We start from the raw sequence: 15015 nt of genomic DNA on the forward strand, positions 1-15015 counted from the left end.
GATAAGTCCCATCGTGAAATATGGTGGTTCACTGATTAACCGTGCGTATTCACAAAAATCATGTTGCTGATTTGGTTATTTGTGTACCTGTTTTGGACGATTGATTTTAGGCAATTTCGCGGATTGTAGGCCGAACGAAGTGAGGCTTACAAGCGAAAGTGCCTTAATCAACCGTCCCAAACAGGTGCACATGTAAGTTTTCATGCAGAGGGCTGGAAGCCCGAGAAAATTCGAAAAATTGCCCTCATTTTCGGCCCCGAAGCATGAAAAACAGATTGACTGATTAACATTGTTAATCACAAAAGAGTGGTTTCTCCCTGGATGTAGAAAGATGAATTCAGTACGATCAAACATTACTCCTAATCGTTTGCTTTTCTAAACTTTTTACAGTCGGAGCAATATAGATTTCGGGTTTTTTAGAGATGTCATCATTTCTCTAATTCTCTCAATTGCCATTTGAAATAACATGCGAAATGAGAGAATACAGAAAAACGATGATGTCTCCTAAAATCCCGAAATCTATCTTTCTCCGACTGTAGCTCAGTTTTTAGTTATTTTTATCTACATTTAAGGTCTCCGATTTCGAATTTTCAATCTTTTACTTTTCCAGTTTCCTTTTCTGAAATTATTATCTCAAGTTTTCAATTTGTTTTATCTAAATTCCATACATTTATTATTTCCTTATCTAGTTACATTATCTCCAAAACTCATTTTATTACAATTTCATTACAATCACCATCGTTAGACAAACCTTTATATTTATATCATGCGCGCACGTTTAATTTTGAGGACGGCGGAGCATGCATATTTACAGCAACTTTTTGAATTCTCCCCTTACTCCACCAAACTTAGATATTTGGAATCTGAGCATCCATACGAGTTCAACGAGCTATCACACGTTACTGCAGCTTCCAAATATTGGCCGAGATATTGAACTTCGAAATATTCATGTTTGTATGAAAATAAGCAAAATTGCGTATTTTCAGATAACTCAAATTGGATACGTTAGTTCCTATGAAAAAGGACGATTTCGTAACTCCTAAACGTTTCTTACGATTCAGGTAATTCGTTCAACAAACTCTGAATGAAACTGTCACTCTCGTACGCCTCTGTTAGATTGGGTAATTTCAATATTTTCAACTTTTTATTGCGCTGTGCAATTGTCACACAATTCGGGGGATCTGCGTGGACCCCTTCTAGCGTAAGTTTTCTTAGGCCATTGAATTCAAACATGTGAAGGGCACCGCGACATTCAACCGAAAATGATTCGACTCCTTGAAATCGATGTCGGGATAACAGTTGCGGCCGATTGGATTCGTATAATTTGAAGGTTGTTAATTGCGTTAAGTTATCAGCGATCGAAGAATATATTGCACCATTGTGTTCAGGTCTGCAGTGATAGGATATGAATAAATATAAATATTTGATTTGTCGATTCAAGCGTATGAATGAAATGAATGTCTGCACTTCTTCATCGCTTTCTACTTGCATATGAATTCGTTCCACTTTTGCATAACTTTTTGCCATTGTCTTTGGAATGCTACCTAGCCTCAATGTACGCACATTTGGCATAAAATCAAGTGCTTCCGAGCTCTCAAAACCTCTTGCGAATAAATAGAGCTCCCGAAGATTTCTGAACGGCTTATTCAAAGTCAGAAATCGATACCCTTGCACATCAAGTGTTTCCAGCGAATCGCTGCAGAAATCAGATATATATTTGTTCAGATTCTGCAAAACGTTCAAAATGTACGTCTTATTTTGTCCATACTCGACATTATGAATACGAACATGTTTAATGGACGCTCCAAAATTTCGCAATAATTTAAATGAAGTCTCAGCGTCAGGGATCCTCACTACCACATCGTGTTTGCAAACTATTTTATAATGCTCACGTAATTCTTTGCAATTATTACTCCCATAACGATACACATCCATTGATATTAAACGATGCGCATGTTTCCGTGAAAACACCAAACTAGCGAGACCTCTAAGACGTGTGCTTACGTCGGAAATGTTCGCCAAGTCTTCTAGATGCAAGTAACACAGAATCACATCAATTACATGGTCACCCATGTCGTTGAATTTTACTGTAGATTTCCCATCATTGCCAGGTTCGTTCGAATGAAAGTCAGCCATTTCGGGTTGGTATTTTCGTTTCACAGCAGATCGTGGCTAAGGGTGGTGACAATGAACGTGTTTAAAAGGTGATACAAAGTTTTCTTTGATATCTGAAAGGGCACATAGACGGCTTACCATGACTGTATCGCTTTCACATCCAGCGGGGCTTTGTTGTTCGGACATTGTGCTTCCAGCTAAGCTTAAAAAGTCCGCGGAACGATGTTTTCGAAAAAAATAAAAAATATTTTCACAGATGCACGCTATCGGTGCCTCACCGCCTCGTGTCAAAATGTCAAGCTACACCGCGTTTCATACTGTCAATAAGATCATCGATTGAATGGTTTGACTTAAGCTGTTGCCGCATTGACGTATTGTTCATTTTACTTAAGAGTGATAACGCGAAAACGTCAGGTGATTGGCGATCAAAGGTTTTATCTGAGTTAAATGAGTGACAGCTTCTTGGATTCGTCTTTCAATTCTTGAGTACGGGACTCGTTCACTTGAAATTTAAGGCACACTTACGGCGTGAATTGTAGCAACTAGAAATGTCAGTTCAAATTTTTACGATTGGAAATAAAGTCAAAAATAGTACATTACTGTCTTGCTGGGACATTTTTTTTTGTTGTGGGGAGGTTGTATTTCGATAGAACTTTTAAGTTCGAAAAAAGACTAGATGGTCGGGAGGGATAAATTGACAGCTAACAGCTGTAATCGGTTCGCGTTTGATCACTTTCGTTCACTTTTTACTTTTTACTCGCCTAAAGTGAACGAAAGTAATCAAAAGCGAACCGATTAAAAAGTTTTAAAAAAGCAATCAACTTTCTCATTTTTTATAATTTACTGAAAACTTAACCCTAACGTAACCTAAATCGACAAGACACGCTTATATAGCGTGCGAGGTCGTTCAATCAAATATAGAAATGTCATATATTGGCTTATTTTGTTCAATTCAGAAAGATAGACAGATAAAGCAAGCAATGGAAAAGCTTATAATGATCAAGGTTCTGAAAGAACAGGTTAAGACACCCACGAGGGCGGCTGACACACAAATTTTGACAAATAGATGCTATTTATTGAACATACTCATTACAGATTGTTTGAAATGTCAACTTGAAGAAAAAAAATAGTTTTTATCAGGTTGACATTTCAAACAATCTGTAATGAGTATGTTGAATAAATAGCATCTTTTTGTCAAAATTTGTGTGCCACCGCCTTCGTGATCAACTCAGATGTGTCTTAACCTGTTCTTTCAGAACCTTGATAATGATAATAGCTTAGGTTCGAGAGTCCAAAGTAGAGAATGAGGAGTATTGTATACATATACAGTTCGTTAGACCACCTTCAGTGTAGATAGCTGATTAACTACTGTGAGTTAAATCGCGGACGGAGGCCTCCGTTGGGCCTATTGTGCTACTATCGATGATTTGTTACGGTTCTATGCTGATTCCTGGAATCTACCTGAACTAACGATGAAGTTCAGGACGTCCTTGGGTAGCAAATGTTTGATGGACTGGTATTTAATGGTGTAGTTGCCCAGATGCTTCATCCTGTTTAGGATGTAGGCAGGGCAGTCACACAGAAAATGCTCAGCTGTGTCAGTATGGTGACCGCATTGGTCACAGCTCGAATCAGAACGTTTGCCTATAGTGGTGAGGTGTTTGTTGAAGCCGTAGTGTCCAGTGATCACTCCAGTGTATAATTTTAACCTCGTACGACTGACATTAATTAAGTACTTGGTGTTGATCCTGCTGATGCGTATGCAATGTTTGGACTGTCGGCATGATCTGATATTAGCCCAGTGTTCTCTGAATTTCTTTTCTCTTAAGGAAAGTATCTGTCGTTCAGCTATCGACGGCGGTACGCTAGTTATGGGTTCCGGACCATATGTCTTGCTCAAAGCTGCCGCCTTGGCTAGCGTATCAGCTTTTTCGTTACCCTCGAAGCCCGAGTGTGCTGGAACCCATACTAGCTTCAAATTGTTTACGACAGGGCAGAACTTTGCGTGTACGACTTAAGTGCTTTTAGGGCTGCTTGGCTGTCTGAACAAATATATATTGATTGTTGAATGGAATTGTCATCTATCAAAGAATGGCCAGCGGCCAAGATAGCCCGAAGTTCGGCAAGAAAAATCGATGAAAACTCTCCTAGTGGAATTTGCTTAGAGCAATACATGCCTGCTCCAGCATTGTCCTTAATAACTGAACCGTCTGTATATAGAACAGTGCCTATCTTTGGTGGGAATGTGCCATTCAGCCATTCTTCTCGGCTAGGGACGACGACTTCGAAATCTCTATCTAAAGTGAAAACTTTGGTAATTTGATCTGAAGGCATGGACAGAACAGGTAGGGAATCCTTAGCCTTAAACCAAGTGTTGGTATGTTCAGTAGGTGTCAAGTTTTTGTCATCCAAGGATGCGATTCTATCTAAGGTCTTAATTGCTTCCGATTGTATAAGAATGTGAAGTGGGGGTAGATTTAATAAGGCTTCCAACGCATCTGTTGGTGTGGATTTCCCTGCACCCGTAATGGCTCTGCAAGCCAGTCTCTGGAATTTTTTGAGCCTGTCTTGTACATTTTTTCGGTCTCCAATGTGGTTCCATACGAAAGAGCCATACAGAAGGATAGGTCTGATAATTGTTGTATAAATCCAGTACATTACCTTGGGGGAAAGGCCCCATCTGGTTGCATATGCTTTACGACATTGCCATAGAGCGATGGTACATTTATTCAACCGGTACTCCAGGTTAAGTATCCAGTAAAGTCTGTGATCAAGGATAATTCCAAGGTATTTTACGTGATCAGCTTTTTTGATAGGGATGCCCTTGATTTTAGGGATGAAGAGGCCACTAATTTTCCTCTTTCTGGTAAATAATACCATGGTGGTTTTATCAGGGTTGATACTAAGCTCGTTTTCGTCGCACCATTTAGAGACTGTATCCAGCGTTAACTGTAGCAGGCCACATAGGGTGTTTACGCACCTGCCTCTTAAAATAGTAGCTAGGTCGTCGGAAAAACCTTCAGTTTGCATGTGTAGGTTATTGAGCAGAACTAGGAGTTCGTTAATAACTAAGCACCAGAGAAGAGGCGGTAGAACACCTCCTTGAGGGCAGCCTCTAGTAGTGGTAATATATACAGCTTGTCCGTTGAAATGTGCTGAAACTATTCTGCTGCGAAGCATGAAAGCAATCCAGTCCGAAATGCCGGGGTCGATATTGAATTTAATACATGCCCTTCTAATGGCTAAATATGTGATATAATTGAACGCTCCGGTTATATCAATGAAGCAACCTAGAGCGTATTATTTTGCTGATAACCAACCTGCGAATTTGGAACGTATGAATTTTTATCCAAAACTCCCAATTTCACTATGGTTTATAGTAGGTTCAAAACTGCGAATTGTTTTTCGCTGTTTCAAACCTGCGAATTTTTTATTTCGCAGTTGCTAACCTGCGAATTTTTTGCAATTCCTAAAATCACTAAAAAGTCATGTAAAATGATCGTCGTAACGACCGGACTATAATGTAGAATTCGCAGGTTCAAGTTCGCAGGTACTTCACAGACATTTCAGTGTATATATACTTAGAGTTTAACATCATCAAGGCTGCACACTTGAGTGTGAAAACCTTCAATGAATGTGCAAACCATGTATGGTCTGTCCCTACAAACCGGTTGAAATAGCGATTTAATATAAACAAACTAACCTTTCAGTGAAAATCATTGAGAGCTGCGTTTCTTTATATGAAATCGCTATTTCATCCGCTCAATACGAATTTTGACATTAGACCATACCTATACTTTCATTGAAAACCTTCATTTCGTTACGTCCCAAAAACTCCTCATGTACAGAAAATAGACGTAGATTGAGATTGACACATCTGACAACCCATAACATTTGTTAATAAAATTGTTGTATTGCTTGGTCAGTAATTAAACATTGACAAAGTGTTGTATTGCTTTGACTTGACCAAAATTGTTGAAAAAATTTCTTTTATTCAACGAAGGGTGAACGAAACGTGTTACCGTTTACGATTCGTGACGAAACGTTTTACCGTTTACAATCATAATGCGGACAAACAACAGGACAAAACAATGCTGATTTCTAAACAGCCTCGATGAAGCGGGTAACAGTGGCAGAGTCGTTTTGTCGTTGCGTCATAACAGTGGCAGAGTCGTTTTGTCGTTGCGTCATATTGCGACAAAGTGGTTCAACGAAAAAGTGACAGTTGTGAAAATTCTAAATTAGATTTTTTTGTTTTGATGTGGTTGATTGTGATGATTTTTCGTTTTGTGTGTGAAAAAGTGTGCAAAATTATGATTTTATTATATTAATAATTGATTAATAATGTGCCACCCGTGACAGTGTTCTCATAAATAATAAAATCGGTGTTCAATGTTTTCAAAAACGAAAAATTCCATGGCCAATGTTCTCGTTCTCATAAACATTAAAATTGGTTTTATGTGAATAGATCCAAAGAAATTGTTACGTTGAGATATGAACCTAGGAAAGCACTCCAACGACCTGATTCATTTCATATGATCCCGTCGGTCTAGATTCTAGATCTGAGATTTTTTCTGATTCAGTTTATGTGAAGAGATTTTCTCTGATTAAATTCCTGTGATCAATCAATTAAAAGCCTCAACCCAACATGATTTTAATTAGACTTTCTTGTTTCAGGCCAGGTTTGACCTGTTGCGAGCATTAATTATGAAAATATTTATTATTTCTTGTGTTCAATCAATTCAAATCGAATTCTTGAAAATTAACATTCAAAAATGTTGCGCTAAAAAAATCCAAATTTTACGACAGATCCACTTTGTCGCATTTTCTCATGTCGCATATTTCTGTCTCTGCCACTGTTACCCGCTTCATCGAGGCTGTTTACTGATTTCGGCGTATCACGCCATCGTCAGTGCACCTATGTCTTGCGATGACTATGTGCATATCAGCACGACACAAACTGAAGTGAGCAATCACTTCAACTGTACGAGCATTATATACACTTTTTCGTCATTTGTTAAATCTCTTTGTTTTGTTTTTTGTGCTATATCTCTCACATACAGCTTTTGTGGATCTCTCACATCCGACAATTTGTTTTTCGGTAATTTTAGTGACAATAAATAAATTGTTACTAAAACCGCGCAGAGTATGGCAGCCGTGGCGCCACCCACAGCTGCGATGCCAAACTTCAAAAAGCATCGATTCGTCACGAATCGTAAACGGTAACACGTTTCGTTCACCCTTCGTTGAATAATAGTATGTTACATACCAAGGATCAAAAAGGTGTGTTCCAGGGATGGAGCGACGCGAAGCGGAGCGGAGACCAAGGACGTTTTCACCACCGTGGTCTAAAGCACACCTTTTTGATCCGTGGTATGTATACTATTTTTCTTCCTGGAGTATCAAAGTCACATTCCCAACAAAACATAACAAAAAAATTCATCTGAACACACACGGTTTTGCGTGAGACGTTTTTGCTGTCATATTTTAAAAGTACATTAAAAGGGGACATTATAGAGGACATCATAAGCGACATTAAAGGTACATACGTCAAAATGTTGTTGATTTAATGTAAATAATTGCCAAAAAGCATGTAAACATGTAAAATAGCAAATTAAATTGTGTTACGCAACATATTGTAGCAGTGCGGAAACAATCTGTACGAATTGAACAGTCACAAAAGTCTAAAAAAAATATGCATGCGTGCATACAACAACTTGACACATCTGGGAAAAAATAAAGATAGAATCGAAAATGACATAAGCGGGAATGAAAATTGAGAGAAAAGAGTAGGGGAGAATGTTGCTCTTTTGGTACTAAATTTGGTGAGTGACGGTTTTGGTACTACAGGAAGAAAAAGAAATTTTTTCAACAATTTTGGTCAAGTCAAAGCAATACAACACTTTGTCAATGTTGAATTACTGACCAAGCAATATAACAATTTTATTAATAATTGTATCGATGCTTTTCGAAGTTTGGCATCGCAGCTGTGGGTGGCGCCACGGCTGCCATACTCTGCGCGGTTTTAGTAACAATTTATTTATTGTCACTAAAATTACCGAAAAACAAATTGTCGGATGCGAGAGATCCACAAAAGCTGTATGTGAGAGATATAGCACAAAAAACAAAACAAAGAGTTTTAACAAATGACGAAAAAGTGTATATAATGCTCGTACAGTTGAAGTGATTGCTCACTTCAGTTTGTGTCGTGCTGATATGCACATAGTCATCACAAGACATAGGTGCACTGATGATGGCGTGATACGCCGAAATCAGCATTGTTTTGTCCTGTTGTTTGTCCGCATTATGATTGTAAACGGTAAAACGTTTCGTCACGAATCGTAAACGGTAACACGTTTCGTTCGCCCTTCGTTGAATAAAAGAAATTTTTTTCAACAATTCTGGTCAAGTCAAAGCAATACAACACTTTGTCAATGTTGAATTACTGACCAAGCAATACAACAATTTTATTAATAGTCTTTGTTTCTACTTACAAAATAACACACACACAAAAGACGCTGTTATATGGCATTGTATGGAAACTTCCGGTAGTCCTAGCTCCCAAAAAAGCCCAGTTTTAAAAATCTTATTTTGATCTACGGCCCGAGATTGACCTATAACCAACATTTCAGGAAAATCGTAAGAAACGTTTAGGCGTTACAAAATCGTCCTTTTTCATAGGAACTAACGTATCCAATTTGAGTTATCTGAAAATACGCAATTTTGCTTATTTTCATACAAACATGAATATTTCGAAGTTCAATATCTCGGCCAATATTTGGAAGCTGCAGTAACGTGTGATAGCTCGTTGAACTCGTATGGATGCCTAGATTCCAAATATCTAAGTTTATTATCTAAGTCACATACAGCAAACAAGGACTTGCGTCACACTTTCACCCTTTAGGTTTTTTTGGCGGATTTAATGTCACAGAGCTTAATGAGATGAATAAATTATTGGGTTAAATTAATAACTTACCTCGAACGAGAAGCATCGGATTTGTCGCGTTAAGTTAAAAAAGTGGATTGTGGATTAGATTTTAATTTTCTACTGTGATCGTAATTTTAAATTGAGACTTACAAATGAATATAGCTACGTTTATATACTTATCCATACAGATAATACAACAATTTTTTTTTTTCAATCTACTCTATGTCATTGTTTCGCTTGAGGTCTTGAGGAGGGTTGTTACCATTTCAAATTAATTTTGTTGCCGCAAAAGTTACGCACAATCTTAAACTATAAACAACTACAAAACGGACTCTGCAAACATGATCAATCATGATCTTTACGACTGTTTTTAATTGAGCTTCTTTTTTCGGAAATGTTGAGATTCAGGGTTCTTGCTTGGTCTAAATTTGGCAATTTTTTTCTTTTCAAACTGTTCCCATTCACTCCCGAGATGGTTCTTCACAATCGAGCATCTGTTTTCTTCGTCACTGTCAATAATAATTTGTTCCAATTCAGGTAATTCGTTCAACAAACTCTGAATGAAACTGTCACTCTCGTACGCCTCTGTTAGATTGGGTAATTTCAATATTTTCAACTTTTTATTGCGCTGTGCAATTGTCACACAATTCGGGGGATCTGCGTGGACCCCTTCTAGCGTAAGTTTTCTTAGACCATTGAATTCAAACATGTGAAGGGCACCGCGACATTCAACCGAAAATGATTCGACTCCTTGAAATCGATGTCGGGATAACAGTTGCGGCCGATTGGATTCGTATAATTTGAAGGTTGTTAATTGCGTTAAGTTATCAGCGATCGAAGAATATATTGCATCATTGTGTTCAGGTCTGCAGTGATAGGATATGAATAAATATAAATATTTGATTTGTCGATTCAAGCGTATGAATGAAATGAATGTCTGCACTTCTTCATCGCTTTCTACTTGCATATGAATTCGTTCCACTTTTGTATAACTTTTTGCCATTGTCTTTGGAATGCTACCTAGCCTCAATGTACGCACATTTGGCATAAAATCAAGTGCTTCCGAGCTCTCAAAACCTCTTGCGAATAAATAGAGCTCCCGAAGATTTCTGAACGGCTTATTCAAAGTCAGAAATCGATACCCTTGCACATCAAGTGTTTCCAGCGAATCGCTGCAGAAATCAGATATATATTTGTTCAGATTCTGCAAAACGTTCAAAATGTACGTCTTATTTTGTCCATACTCGATATTATGAATACGAACATGTTTAATGGACGCTCCAAAATTTCGCAATAATTTAAATGAAGTCTCAGCGTCAGGGATCCTCACTACCACATCGTGTTTGCAAACTATTTTATAATGCTCACGTAATTCTTTGCAATTATTACTCCCATAACGATACACATCCATTGATATTAAACGATGCGCATGTTTCCGTGAAAACACCAAACTAGCGAGACCTCTAAGACGTGTGCTTATGTCGGAAATGTTCGCCAAGTCTTCTAGATGCAAGTAACACAGAATCACATCAATTACATGGTCACCCATGTCGTTGAATTTTACTGTAGATTTCCCATCATTGCCAGGTTCGTTCGAATGAAAGTCAGCCATTTCGGGTTGGTATTTTCGTTTCACAGCAGATCGTGGCTAAGGGTGGTGACAATGAACGTGTTTAAAAGGTGATACAAAGTTTTCTTTGATATCTGAAAGGGCACATAGACGGCTTACCATGACTGTATCGCTTTCACATCCAGCGGGGCTTTGTTGTTCGGACATTGTGCTTCCAGCTAAGCTTAAAAAGTCCGCGGAACGATGTTTTCGAAAAAAATAAAAAATATTTTCACAGATGCACACTATCGGTGCCTCACCGCCTCGTGTCAAAATGTCAAGCTACACCGCGTTTCATACTGTCAATAAGATCATCGATTGAATGCTTTGACGTAAGCTGTTGCCGCATTGACGTATTGTTCATTTTACTTAAGAGTGATAACGCGAAAACGTCAGGTGATTGGCGATCAAAGGTTTTATCTGAGTTAAATGAGTGACAGCTTCTTGGATTCGTCTTTCAATTCTTGAGTACGGGACTAGTTCACTTGAAATTTAAGGCACACTTACGGCGTGAATTGTAGCAACTAGAAATGTCAGTTCAAATTTTTACGATTGGAAATAAAGTCAAAAATAGTACATTACTGTCTTGCTGGGACATTTTTTTTGTTGTGGGGAGGTTGTATTTCGATAGAACTTTTAAGTTCGAAAAAAGACTAGATGGTCGGGGGGGATAAATTGACAGCTGACAGCTGTAGTCGGTTCGCTTTTGATCACTTTCGTTCACTTTTTACTTTTTACTCAACTAAAGTGAACAAAAGTAATCAAAAGCGAACCGATTAAAAAATTTTAAAAAAGCAATCAACTTTCTCATTTTTTATAATTTACTGAAAACTTAAACTCTAAGTATATAAGCACTGAAGGTGGTCTCACGAACTGTATATGTATACAATACTCCTCATTCTCTACTTTGGACTCTCGAACCTAAGCTTTTCCATTGCTTGCTTTATCTGTCTATCTTTCTGAATTGAACAAACTAAGCCAATATATGACATTTCTATATTTGATTGAACGACCTCGCACGCTATATAAGCGTGTCTTGTCGATTTAGGTTACGTTAGGGTTAACATCATCAAGGCTGCATACTTGAGTGTGAAAACCTTCAATGAATGTGCAAACCATGTATAGTCTGTCCCTACAAACCCGTAGAAATAGCGATTTAATCTAAACAAACTAACCTTTCAATGAAAATCATTGAGAGCTGCGTTTCTTGATATGAAATCGCTATTTCATCCGCTCTATACGAATTTTGACATTAGACCATACCTATACTTTCATTGAAAACCTTCATTTCGTTACGTCCCAAAAACTCCTCATGTACGGAAAATAGACGTAGATTGAGATTGACACATCTGACAACCCATAACATTTGGTGTGTCGGTTGTCTAAAAGTAATCAATTCCAATTTAATTGGACCAACGAATTGGTCTTTATAGAAGAATTAAACCTCTAAGTCTAAAGTAAGCTCAAATTACAAATTTTATTGTCGCAAAAGTGTTAGAAGTGCGGGAACGGATGAATGAAAGATGTTGATTCCAGGAGTATTCGTTTAAGAGGTTCCGAGCCTACGCTGAAATTGTAGCCTACATTTCTGCGTTTCGAAATTTTTGATCGCTGATATCTTTTTACGAGAGCCCTTTTTGAAAAATGTACGACCACATTTTCGAGTAAAAATATGTCAGCTTTGAATAAAAAATAAAATTGTCTGTGAAAGTTCCATGTGCTTTGAGAAAAGTGTACCTTTGATGCAAATTTGGGGCATCGGTACAGTTTTCTCAAAGCACATGGAACTTTCACAGACAATTTTATTTTTTATTCAAAGCTGACATATTTTTACTCGAAAATGTGGTCGTACATTTTTCAAAAAGGGCTCTCGTAAAAAGATATCAGCGATCAAAAAATTCGAAACGCAGAAATGTAGGCTACAATTTCAGCGTAGGCTCGGAACCTCTTAATAATAAAAGTAAAATTTAGAATTTTCTTGTAGGATTAGTTAGTTCTACAATTGATCGTGTTACTTTGATTTCTCCAACAAAAAGTTCACTCTTAAACTACAAAATGCATGTTCTAAGTAAAACAACAAAACACTGCAAGACGCAAATACCTAACTAAAGTGGCACTTTACTCTGATTACATTGTTACGGACTCTGCAATGTTATATAAACAATCATGATCTCTCCGACTGTTTTCAATTCGGCGTAGGTTGTCGCGTCGATTATTTTTTTCGGAAATGTTGAGAAATAGGCATCCAGCTTGGCCTAAATTTGCCAGTTTTTTCTTTTTCAAACTGTTCCCATTTTCTACCGAGAAGGTTCTTCAAAGTCGACCATCTGTTTTGTTTGTCACGGTAAACACTGATTTGTTCCAATTCAGGTAATTTTTTCAACAAATTCTGAATGAAACTGGCATTGACATGCGCCTCTTCTAGAAGAGGTAATTTCAATATTTTCAAATCTTTATAACGCTGTGCAATGGTCACACAATTCGGGGGATATGCGAAGACTCCTCTTAGCGTAAGTTTTCTTAGACCATTGAATTCAAACATGTGTAGTGGACCGCGACATTCAACCGAAAATGATTCGACTCCTTGAAATCGATGTCGGGATACCAATTGCGGCACATTGGATTCGCATAATTTGAAGGTTGTTAATTGCGTTAAGTTGTCAGCGATCGAAGAATATATTGCATCATTGTGTTCAGGCCTGCAGTCATGGAATATAACCAAATGTAAATATTTAATTTGTCGATTCAAGCGTATGAATGAAATGAATGTCTGCACTTCTTCATCGCTCTCCACTACCAAATGAACTCTTTCCAATTTTGCATAAAATTTTGCAATTGTCTTTGGAACCCGACTTAACTTCAACGTACGCACATTTGGCATCGATTCAAGTGCCTCCAAGCTCTCAAAACGTCCAGAGAATAAACAGAACTCCCGAAGATTTGTCAACGGCCTTTTGAAAGTCAGAAATTGATTTCCGGCGAGCGCCTCAAGTGTTTCCAGTGAATCGCTGCAGAAGTCGGACACATATTTGATCAGATTCGGCATAACGTTCAACGTATACGTATCATTTGTTGTATGACCATGAATACGGACATGTTTAATGGTAGCTCCGAAATTTCTCAATAATTTAAACCAAATCGGAGCGGCAGAAATCCTCAACATCGCATTGTGTTCACAATATACCGGAAAATCTTTTTTATAATGTTCGCGTAATTTGTCACAAATGTTAATCCCATAATGAAACACATCCATTGATATTAAACGGTGCGCATGTTTCCGTAAAAACACCGAACTAGCAATATCTCTAAGTCGGGTGCTTGTGTCGGAAATGTTCGCCAAGTCTTCTAGCGGCAATTCACACAGAATCACATCAATTACATGGTCACTCATGTCGTTGAATTTTACTGTCGATTTCCCATCATTGCCAGGTTCGTTCGAATGAAAGTCAGCCATTTCGGGTTGGTATTTTCGTTTCACAGCAGATCGTGGCTAAGAGGATGGTGTTTCAAAGGTGATTAAAAGTTTTCTTTGATATCAGAAGAGGACACACAAATGGCTTACCATGACTGTATCGCTTTCACAGCTAGCGATTGCTTGTCGCTTGGACATTGTGTTTACACCTTGAAAAGTCCACGATTTATCGAGATTTTTTTATTTTCACAGATGCACACCACCTCACGTCAACGCCTTATGTCAAAATACAGCGCCATTCATGCTGAGAAGCATAAACTGTCAATACTGATCGTATGAATACTTTGACTTTAGCTGATGCCGCGCTGACGGCATAGCATGGTGTTGAGGAATTTCGCGCTGTGTGATTCAAAATAACCCACAAAGTGACATTTTCCTTATACGAAATGTGTCATTTTGTCAATTATTGTGAATGACGCGGCGCATTTAAATTACCATTAGATTTTTTAACAACATAGACCTGAAGTGTAATTTTTGAATTAAACTTCTAGGTAAGTAATTTTGACATCCGAACACCGCGCGTATGTGACAATATATATTATGCAATGAAAGTAAATAGATAGGTATGGCCAAACGTTCAAATTTGTTCTAGCCGGAGCACATACGGATTTGCATGGCGCCACCTCAAACGAACTCATTTCTAGTGCAAATTTCCACTAGAAATGAGTTCGTTTGAGGTGGCGCCATGCAAATCCGTATGTGCTCCGATTTGTATGGACTGGCCATACCTACTTATCTACTTTCATTGATATTATGTACCTGTTGCCAAGATTGTTATTTTGACGTGTAAGACATTATTGCCAGAGCCGAAGTCTGGCAATAGGTGCATACCACATTTTATCTGTCGAGAACAGATATATCGAGATAAGTAAAAACTCCCTAGGGAGATAA

The 15015-nt window shown here is 37.9% G+C and overlaps 3 protein-coding genes across 3 annotated transcripts; all 3 read right to left on the bottom strand.

The window, feature by feature from the left end:
* Positions 1 to 651: 651 nt before the first annotated feature.
* Positions 652 to 2375, bottom strand: LOC119078971. Its single transcript, XM_037186723.1, has 2 exons — positions 2254 to 2375; positions 652 to 2172 (listed from the first exon to the last, which is right to left on the bottom strand). Exons 1-2 carry the CDS (start codon positions 2299 to 2301, stop codon positions 1051 to 1053), a joined length of 1170 nt encoding a protein of 389 aa, XP_037042618.1. The 5' UTR covers positions 2302 to 2375; the 3' UTR covers positions 652 to 1050.
* Positions 2376 to 9053: 6678 nt separating this feature from the next.
* LOC119078969 lies at positions 9054 to 10832 on the bottom strand. Its single transcript, XM_037186720.1, has 2 exons — positions 10773 to 10832; positions 9054 to 10691 (listed from the first exon to the last, which is right to left on the bottom strand). The coding sequence occupies exons 1-2, from the start codon at positions 10818 to 10820 to the stop codon at positions 9414 to 9416; spliced, it is 1326 nt and encodes a 441-aa protein (XP_037042615.1). The 5' UTR covers positions 10821 to 10832; the 3' UTR covers positions 9054 to 9413.
* A 1898-nt stretch (positions 10833 to 12730) lies between these two features.
* On the bottom strand, positions 12731 to 14342 carry LOC119078968. Its single transcript, XM_037186719.1, has 2 exons — positions 14215 to 14342; positions 12731 to 14142 (listed from the first exon to the last, which is right to left on the bottom strand). The coding sequence occupies exons 1-2, from the start codon at positions 14260 to 14262 to the stop codon at positions 12865 to 12867; spliced, it is 1326 nt and encodes a 441-aa protein (XP_037042614.1). The 5' UTR covers positions 14263 to 14342; the 3' UTR covers positions 12731 to 12864.
* Between the last annotated feature and the right edge of the window lie 673 nt (positions 14343 to 15015).

This window comes from Bradysia coprophila, unplaced genomic scaffold, assembly GCF_014529535.1.
Source record: "Bradysia coprophila strain Holo2 unplaced genomic scaffold, BU_Bcop_v1 contig_297, whole genome shotgun sequence".
In the NCBI taxonomy this organism is placed as follows: Eukaryota; Metazoa; Arthropoda; class Insecta; order Diptera; family Sciaridae; genus Bradysia; species Bradysia coprophila.